Consider the following 9,592-nt stretch of genomic DNA (forward strand, 5'->3'; position numbering starts at 1 on the left):
GAGAAGTCACCCCCTGGGGGGATGGGCATGCACACACATGCACTCTGTTTGACTTTAAGCTACCAGGTCCTGGACTTGAACCTTGGTTGACTACATGGGAGTCCAGCGACATAGCCATTACACCAACTGCTAGTCCCTGAATTCTAGGTTCTTAAACATAAAGACAAATTCTAGGAATTCTTAGAGAGGGGATTGTTAATTAATTAGTCTTTCAGTGATAAGATGAATAAGAATGAAAGAATGCTTGGGTAGATATAGCCAGTTGACTTCAGAATGGTCAATCTGTGAGTGCATAATACCATTGAAGAGTACTTGCCAAAGATGACTAGGTACATCTGAACATCCCATGCGGTAGTAGTACCCTGTTTTTACAGGAAAGAAAAGAGTATCAGTTCTCAAAGTGTGGTCCCCAGGAGCAGTATGAATCTTATTTGGAAATATGTTAGAAAAGGAACTTCTCAGGTCCCATCTCAGACTTTCTACATCTGAAACTCTGGAAAAGGAATTCAGCATTCTGTATTTTAACAAGTCAGATGACTCTGTTCTGTGTTAAAGTTGGAGATTATACAGGTGACAGACTAAGCAGAACACAGATCTATTTGACAATTTGACTAATGTATTTTTAGAAGTAATTATCAATACTTAAGAGCTTGAAACTCACTGTTTTTAATAAGAAAAAATTTCTTTCACTTGAATTATTTGAGTATCTTTAGGCATATCAAGTTATTCTTTTCAGGTAAGATGTTTTCCCTCATGTCTCTGTGTCACTTGGTGCAACCAGAAAGGCCTAGAAAGAATTTAGATGGCTTTGGTGGTATGGCTGCTCCTGCAGCTCCCTGAAGTGACAGGAAGGCGGCCTCCACAGTTTCTTGTAGTGGGAGTATGCATCACAGCAGTGTTGGAGAGACCTGCATCAGCCCTGTGGCACCATATCTGTGCCTGTGCCCTTTGGGGCCATAGTTCTTTTCCAAGTTTCCATGGGACAGTGCTGTGCATTTTAATGATATGGAAAAGGCAAAATTATGTCTTTGGCTGATAGGGAGTAAGAACTGGTGACTTTGTTTCTCATTATATCATTGTCTTTCCTTAACCTTATCAAGTGTGTCACCTGATAGGGTTTGGTTGGGACGTAACCTTCTTGATGTGGACTAATACTACACCTTGAGTTAATTAACTGTCATTCAGAACTACCATCCCAACAGTGGAGTAGGGAATCTCCAATTCTCTTTACTTGGAATGTATAGAGAGCTAGCCAGGAGGGCCTATGGCTTCAAGCCTGTCTAGGCAGAATGGGGGCTGGTGAGCAGACCAGAGGTTTAAGACCAGGAAAACCAGCAGTGGAAGTGGACAGGCACTGGGAGCCAAGGAGATAAGACTCAAGAAGCCAGTCAAAATATGGAGTCATAAGCAGGTTTCAAGATCTTTCAAGGAAGTTAGCTCACATAGACCAGTACCAGATAAAGGATGCCGGCAACGAACTGGCAAAGGCCCATTTACAGATATGCAGACCAGAGGTTTAAGACCAGGAAAACCAGCAGTGGAAGTGGACAGGCACTGGGAGCCAAGGAGATAAGACTCAAGAAGCCAGTCAAAATATGGAGTCATAAGCAGGTTTCAAGATCTTTCAAGGAAGTTAGCTCACATAGACCAGTACCAGATAAAGGATGCCGGCAACGAACTGGCAAAGGCCCATTTACAGATATGGGGCGTAGCAGCAGGGGAAGAAGGGTAAATGGCAATGCAGAGCTCTAGCTAGAGGCTGCCTGAGCTCTGGATCCCACCTACTTCCTACCAAGGTTAGAGATAATCTCCCAGTGGGAGGAACATTGAGTACAAGGTGCACATACTTGCTTGATCAGAGGCTCTGAGGTGATAGGTGTGAGCCAGACATCTCATTCTCTTGACAGAGCAAGTGACTCCAGCCTCTCATGTCTCATTTTTTTCCCTTCTGTCAGTGACTGAAAAAGTCTATGAGAGTGAATCCTGCACAGATAGTGAAGAGGAAATGAAGCCGAAGACACCCTCTGTGCACAGACCCTCTGCAATGGCAGTGAAGAAGGAACCGAAAGAGGAACGTAAGGGCCCGAAGAAAGGGACTGCTGCTCTAGGCAAAGCCAACAGACAAGTGTCCATCACAGGCTTCTTCCAGAGGAAGTAAACTGCCGGCTGTGGCAGGTCAGAGACTCGGAGTGGTCGAGGGAGAAGACCAAGCAGCATGGACTCTCACTTACTGTGTAAGTTCATCTAGCATCTCACCTGTATCAAAGGACTGTGCTTCCATCCTGTGAGGTGTATACTATTTCTGGTTTTTAACCAAAAGGAAATCACCTGGAGGCAGGAAGCAAAAGGATATTTTAAAAGTTGTTACCTTCTAGTGACATTTTGTAAGCACAATCTTTGACCTGTTCAGGAGACGAATTCACTCCAGAATTACATTGGAACAGGTTTCAGAATCTTACTGAAGCTATGAAGTGGCTGTCCCACTGTGTCCCACTCACCTCCTGCCCTGGCCCACTTATGGCTCAGGGAGCATTCCTTCCTGTGTCTCTGTGTGCTGTGAGCGTGTGTAGGTGGTTTTTATTCCTGAATTCTACTGGATGTACTGAACACAACACCCTGCCCCCACACATTTCTATCCCCTGGCCCCATAAAGTGGTGTTTTGTCTTTTAGATCTTAGTGTTGGACTAAAGGTTGAAACAAAATCTCCTTGTAATCGTCTTCCTCCATTACACAGCACACTGACCATGGGCCACAGACCTGGGCGTTGCTTGTGTTTTGTCCCTTTCACAAAAGCTCTCTAGACCTTCACTTGCCATTAGTGGTTAGGGAAAAGCCTGAGGCAGAGAACACAGAAATTTAATGATGTGTTCAAGTCTTCCAGAAGTTACCGTGAGTCAGCGCTGATGACACCCGAGGAGTTTTCATGCCGCTGACCCAGAGCGTGCTTTGCACTGTTCCTTGTGGTATATTGTCCCTCTTCACTCCCAGAATCTGGAGAGTGAGACCCATCTAATGAGAGAGGGCTAAAAAAAGAGATCTCCTCCTACATATAATGTACAATTGTTACCTACAGTTCCTCCTTTTCAAGGAAATGGAACATTCCAGAACATCAGTTTTCCAGGAGGTTAGTGAGGAATGTAAGGCACACATTCTACAGATATCGCACCTCTGTTTTTTAAGTCCCCCATTTGCCTTAAAAAAAGTACTGGCTCCCCAAGAAGAGATGGAGAGAGTAAGTTGTTACTAGGTCTGAATAGCAAATAAAGCATTTTTCATTTTACTTATGGAAAAATCACCTATTTCAGTGGTAACTTTCAAGTGACTTCTACTACGGCTAGATAGGCAGTTAGCCCAGAGGACTGAAATAGTATGGCTGTGACCTTGCACATTGAGCTCTGGAGAAGGGACGTAGGCTTGTGTGTTGACATGCTCACCCGTAACAGACAGGGATGTCTGACCTGCTCCTCCTACTTCAGCCTAGTGTGTGCCACGAGTGATGCAATCAGCTGTATACTGTTTAAGGCTAGAATTGTGGCTGAGCTTGGGATTAGCATGACCTGCTTTAGCAACCAGGTAGGGAGGGACTTGACTGAGACTGGAGGTCTGGGAGATGAGTCCTGGTATTGTGTCTAGGACGGGAGGAGGCAGAGGCTTTGTGTAGCATGCTGAGCGAAGGTTGACATATTCCAGAACCCCCACTTTTTTTTAATTTTTTAATGAAAAAGGATGGAGAGAAAGATGGAAAGCTTTGACTTAAACCTTTACCAAAAATTTCTGGAGAGGAATCCCTTTTAAATGGTTATTTTTGTCATTGCCTCTAGTCATTTTTCTAAATAGAAATGGAAAATTAAAGAGAAAGCAACAATCCAGTAGTTTTTTTTTTTTTTTTTTCAATTAAGAGTCACCCCTGTTAGAACTATCTATACTCCTGTGCTAATCTTGACAAATCTCTGGGCTTAATGACCGGTGTATAGTCTGGGACTCCCCTTTACCTTCATTCTAGAACATTTTTTTTTTCCCTGTATGGGGTCTTCTGTTTTGTGGATCCTCTTTCTTGAGCTACTTTTTCATTTTGTAAAGTATATTTTTAAACCACTTGTTCAGAAAAGGTGCTTGGCAATTAACATTTTTGGACACTATTTGAAATCTGAAAACATTTTAGTTTAGGTGTATAGAATTCTATATAGAAGGGATCAGTCAATGACATAATGGTTACATCACTGGGCTCCCATGGAGTCAACTGAGGTTCGAGTGCTAGACACGGCCGTTTAAAACTCATGCTGGGCACATGTGCATGTGTGCCCAAGATCCTAAGAAGAGAATGGGGGAGAAGGGATTGCAGCATGGCCATCCCCCTTGAGGGGTGATTTCTTGCTTTCTGTCTCTTTGTCTTTCCAGTGAGTGATTGTGCCCTATAGCAAAAATCTCTCTAAAAAACTTTATAAGTAATATTTCTATATATAAAGTGATTATTTCTCTGAATCTTGAAGATATTACTTTTCATTTAGTTTTGAGTGTTCCTATAAGTCTAATATTAATATGGTTAATAATATTTTCTATTCGCCTTTTACCCTGGATTTGAATTTTACAATAATATGTATTAGTGTGACTTTTTAAAAAAAATTCATCATTCTGGACTCTCAGTGGAGATACTTTTTTTTTTTATGCTGAGATGTCTAGTAAAACTGAATATGAACTGGAAAGTTCTGGTGCTGTTTGGAGTTCCATCGTGCAAGGGGTAATATAAATCCTGTCATTTCTGTGTCCAGTATGCTACCTAAACTCTGAAGGCTTAGCGAGAATTGAATACTGGCTCTTCTTTATACAGTTCTCTACCATGTTATCCACATGAGTTAAATAAATTTGAGAAGTTGTTTTAAAATAGCACTTCAAACTGAGTGTCTGATGAGTCTGTTTTCTGACAGGGTGGCAGTGATGTGTGTACTTATTTAAATTCTGAACAGGAACGAGACTGGTCTTCAGTTAATATTGTTAAAACTGCATACCTATAGTCTGAGATGGACAAGCTATTTGCTGCCTTCGTCATTTTTTCAGCCCTGTGGGAAATCTTAGTTTCAGCCAACCTCATTTTTTAGTTCATTTAGAAGAAAATCTAGTCCTGATCCTGCACGTTGTATTAGTTTGGCTTCCTTGTTTGCTGGCTGTGTGACCTTGGGTAAATTTCTGAGCCTCAGACTCTTCGTAAAAATAGAACTAAACTGACTTCCCTTGGGCTGTCAAGACCGAAGTAAGGTGTATATAGCACAGATTCAGTGCTTGGTGGCAGGCACATACATTCTCCACAAATGGTGGCTTCCTTTCTGATGTCTTGACTGATGTCATCAGCTACCAACTTCGTGAAATGTCATCAGGGATATGAAGGATTGAGGGCACTCTTTCAAAGTCATCCTGCCAGTGTATGTGGTCAAAAGGAGAAGATACTTGTCTTACATTATGAAGGGTTTTAAAGAGAGTGGATATTTTCACATGGAAAGAGTTTTATGAGTGGCTGTTCACTGTTCTTTAAAACTTGATGTATCTACCATGTGTCGGGCCTCTGACCCAGGCACTAGAGGGCATAGCAGAAATCATAGGTTTGGCACCCATCCTTAGGATTTAGTGGAAGAGATAAGCCAATAAAATGAAGTTTCAGTGCCACATGTGACTGCAGGGACAGATAAGGATAGGACCTTCTGAGAGCGTGGGAGGGTAAGCATCAGGGCAGTGTTCCTGGAGGAGAGGAAACCAGGCAATTATTTGAAGGATGAGTAGGATTTTACCAAGGCAAAGAGTTATCAAAAGAGTTTTCCAGGCAGAGGAGCATGGCATTTGGGAAGCATGGACTGTAGACTTTGAGACTAGGGAGGAAAATGTGTTGCGAAATGAAGTTAAGACCCTGCTAGAGAGTTTAAATTTGATTTGTAGGTCATGGAAACCAACTGAGGAATTTTAAGAGGAATAGTGTTAGAAGTTGACTCTCAGTTAAGAGTGGAGGCTGGCATTTGATTTTTTTATATCCTGATAGCATTTCTACTCATGCAAACATGTCGTGTTCTAGTAGCAGTAAGGTTAGTTCTAATGAGATTAAAGAAAAGAATCATGGTTAAAATAGGCTACTTAATTCTTGCCGCCAACATAGACATTTGCAGTGTCTCCCTTGCCTTCTCCCGTCAATACAGATTTCTTTAGCAGAATTAATTTTTCAAAAGTAATTTCAAAAGTTGTTAGTTCCTCTCTGACACTTTGCACCATATGAGCCTCTACTCATTTCTCTGAAAAATACCGAGGGAGTGGAGGGACAGTGGAACAGTTCTGTTTTCTTTTTCTATCTTTGTTTCTTTAAGAAGACGTTAGTTATTATACAGAGAGAGCTGAAGAGAAGGTCCATATAAGGAAACTAAATAGTTTCTGCAGGGCATGAGTAGAATGAGTGCCTAATAATGTATTTGCCAGAAACATACTCAGCGTCAAGACTCGTTTTGGTAAACCTGTCTCCTTTCATTGGTTCCGGGATCTCAGTATGCTGTAATGCAGCTTTTACCACCATGGAACACTCTGGACGGCCTCGCTTTGTTGTGAGAAGGCAGTGTTGCTTTCTGAGTTATTGCCCTGGCAGCTCTGTAAATTAGCCCATGCTGTCACCATGCCCTCCTCTGAAGGGCACATTGTACCCAAATGACTGCATTTAGGATTGACTCTTACCACTCCTGGCTACATGACACTTCTCTCCACTTGTATCTGTGTCCAGTTTTTCGTGTTCTTACGTGTGGACCACCCACAGATTGCCACCCAGGCTCTTTAGCCAAAGAAACTTGGGAAGGCTTCTGACCCAATACTTTTCCATTGGATCAGAACCCACCCTAACTCTAGAATTCCCCTCCCATTTCAAACCCTAAAATTGTCTGACTCCATCACCGTCCCTTCTCCCACTTCGTCTCATTTTCTCTTGCCAGACTCCTTATTTCGTGAGGTTTCCCTTGGCTCCCCTCTCTTCGTTTTTCATACTCTAAGTTCTTCATAGCTAGTCCTTCTTTAACTTCTTTCTTTGGGTCATTTAGGCTTGCTCTCTCAAGGTTTCTCTTCCATATGGCATATCTTTTGGTGGACTGCTCTTAAATGGAAAAACTGCTTTGTTTAATATTTGCTGTAGATCATCCCAACCCAAAGCATCAAGCATTCATTGGATGCTAATTATGTTCAGTCCTGGACAAGATATTTTGGGATTGCAGGAGCCTAAAAGTTACCATTTTGAAGTGACAGGACATTCACACTAAGTAGCGTAGAGAGGCTGAGACAGTACTTGGGTGAGTGGAAGATGCAGGACTTCATAGTGCAGAAAAGAACTGAGATAATCATAATGGACAAAAGTGTGTAGTCCTGTGCAAAGAAGCACAAAGAATTTCAGACAAGAAACAGCCTGAGGAAGGTTCACCATCATAGTGGGTCTTAATTTGGCTTTACTCACCATTTATACTCACATATAAGTAAACTGTGATAGAATTAACAGTTGTTTTGATTCTACTTTAAGAATAAATGCATTAACAAGAAGTTGAGCGGTACTAAGTGTGATTTCAAAAGGCAGTTCATAGGATATTACTGCATCAACATAAGTTCAGCTCAGTTTTGTACATACACAGCAGTTCTGGAGTAGTGAGAAAGCTGGGTGCTGTGAGGAAAACAGGTTTGGGAGGTAAAGGGCCTGAGTCAAACCCTGTCTGTTTTTGAGCATCTCCTACGTGCCAGGACTTAAGGAGTAAATTAGATGAAGTCACTCTTCTAACCATCATAGCAATCCTGAGTTAGGTTCTTTATTCTCATTTTGCATTCGCGGAAACTGAGGCAGAGAGGTTAGGTAACTTGCTCTAGGTCACAGAGTCCCATGGCAGTCAGGATATAAATCGAAACACTTTGGCTCCATTGCCTGTGGTCTTAACCACTATGCCGTATTGCCTCTTGACTGTTCATACTTCAGTGCTGTCCAATGGTGATCGACATTCATTCTGATAAATGAAAGTACAACTTGGCCAGATCCCAGATTGAAGATTTGAAGGCGATCTTAACACTTATCTAAGTCAACCCACTCATCTGATGTTTGAGTCCTCTCAACAACATCCCTGCCAAGTGGTCCTGAACCAATAAACAAAGACTCAATTATTTTCAGTGTACTGTACTTAACTAAGTTAACAAAGTTAGATAAGTGGGTAATAAATGTTAAGAAGAATTTAAAGAGGCTGGAATAAAGTTTTCTGATTAATTTTAGAATCCTTTTAGAATCCCTCCTTTTAGAATCCCTCCTTTTAGAAGGAAGCTTTTCCAAATAGAGCATAGCTCCCGAAGCAGTCCGTTTAATTGGTTTCAGTTTAGGTCAAGAACGCCGTTTTCCTTGAAAATGTCCAATTCTTGACCTTGCCTTTGACGCCACCTTTGTAAGAAGGTCCAAGAGGAGATTTGGCACTTCTGTCCTATCTAAGCCATGCTGCACGGTCACAGTGGCCCTGGGGCACTTGCCTAGGAATTGCTTGCACCAGGGTTAGGCCACGGCCATGTTCACCCTTTTGAGTATCAGAGCCTTGTTTTCCTAGGACACCTCCTTCAAGGTTATGAGGTATGTGAAGATTACATAAACAGCATAATGATGGTATCTTTATCTATCCAGGAGTTACACAAAGAGAAGGCAGAACCATTTTCCTGAAAACCGTAAAACCTGATAGGAGTGTTTTCCTTGTTCCTCTTGGTTGTGGTTTATTTATATAGTGCTTTATCTTACTGCATCCTTATGATAACCCGCAAACTTTTTCTCTCTCATGTTTTATAGTAAACAAGCCCAAGACATTTAACTAGTATGGCCAGTGAGGATATGAACCAAACCTGAAACCTAGGTCTGCAGACTTCCACAGAAGAGCAACCCCTAAGAGGAAGAATTTGTTAGCCCAATTCCTGGTGTACTTTGAATTCTTGATTGATCCTGATCTGCCCCATATCCATGGTGGGTGCTGTGGAGGATCTAAGAGAAGCACATGGCAGGTTCTTGGCCTTCCTCGGACTGATGACCTGTTGGAAAGGCAAAATGTGTGCATGTTGGTGTATTCCACGGACTTTTTTGAAAGATGTGCTAGATATTGGGGATAGAAAGATTAATTTCTTGCCCTTGAGTAATTTACTGTCTTGTGGAAGGAGAAACACAGAAATAATTATTGTAATGTTCTATAATGATGCAATAATACTTATATGATTTCTTACCATGGGCCAACATTTATGGTAGATATTTTATTACATTTTCTCTAATCCTCAACACTTAAAAATGAAGACAGGAAGGCTCAGAGAGCTTAAGTGATTTGGTCAATAAGTGGCAAAAGTAAGAGGTATTTATTTTTCTTATTTTAACATTTTTTTGAGAGGCTTTTGCTATAGGGCGCATGCGCTCGCCAGGAAGAGAGAGACAGAAAGACAGAAAGCGAGAAATCACCCCCCAGGCCACAATCCCTTCTCCATTCTCCTCTTGGAATCTTGGGCAGGCACTCACACACACACGCCCGGTGGGAGTTTAAGCCACTGGGTCCGGTACTCGAACCGCAGTCAACTACATGGCAA

General features: G+C 41.9%; 1 protein-coding gene across 6 annotated transcripts in view; it reads left to right on the forward strand.

Moving 5' to 3' along the window:
• POLD3 (DNA polymerase delta 3, accessory subunit) overlaps positions 1 to 9,592 on the forward strand; it is a 63,133-nt gene that overhangs the window by 48,299 nt on the left and 5,242 nt on the right. For 4 of the 6 annotated variants that reach the window (XM_006140991.3, XM_027774171.1, XM_006140993.2 and 1 more), the window contains one exon: positions 1,956 to 3,338. In XM_006140991.3, the coding sequence (XP_006141053.1) occupies positions 1,956 to 2,158 (203 nt within the window). In that variant the 3' untranslated portion in view covers positions 2,159 to 3,338. Of the gene's footprint in view, positions 1 to 1,955; positions 3,339 to 8,816; positions 8,986 to 9,592 lie in introns of those variants that run through there. The other 2 variants (XR_333376.3, XR_333375.3) reach the window with 2 other exon arrangements.

Source organism: Tupaia chinensis, unplaced genomic scaffold (assembly GCF_000334495.1).
Source record: "Tupaia chinensis unplaced genomic scaffold, TupChi_1.0 Scaffold000047_1, whole genome shotgun sequence".
Lineage (NCBI taxonomy): Eukaryota > Metazoa > Chordata > Mammalia > Scandentia > Tupaiidae > Tupaia > Tupaia belangeri.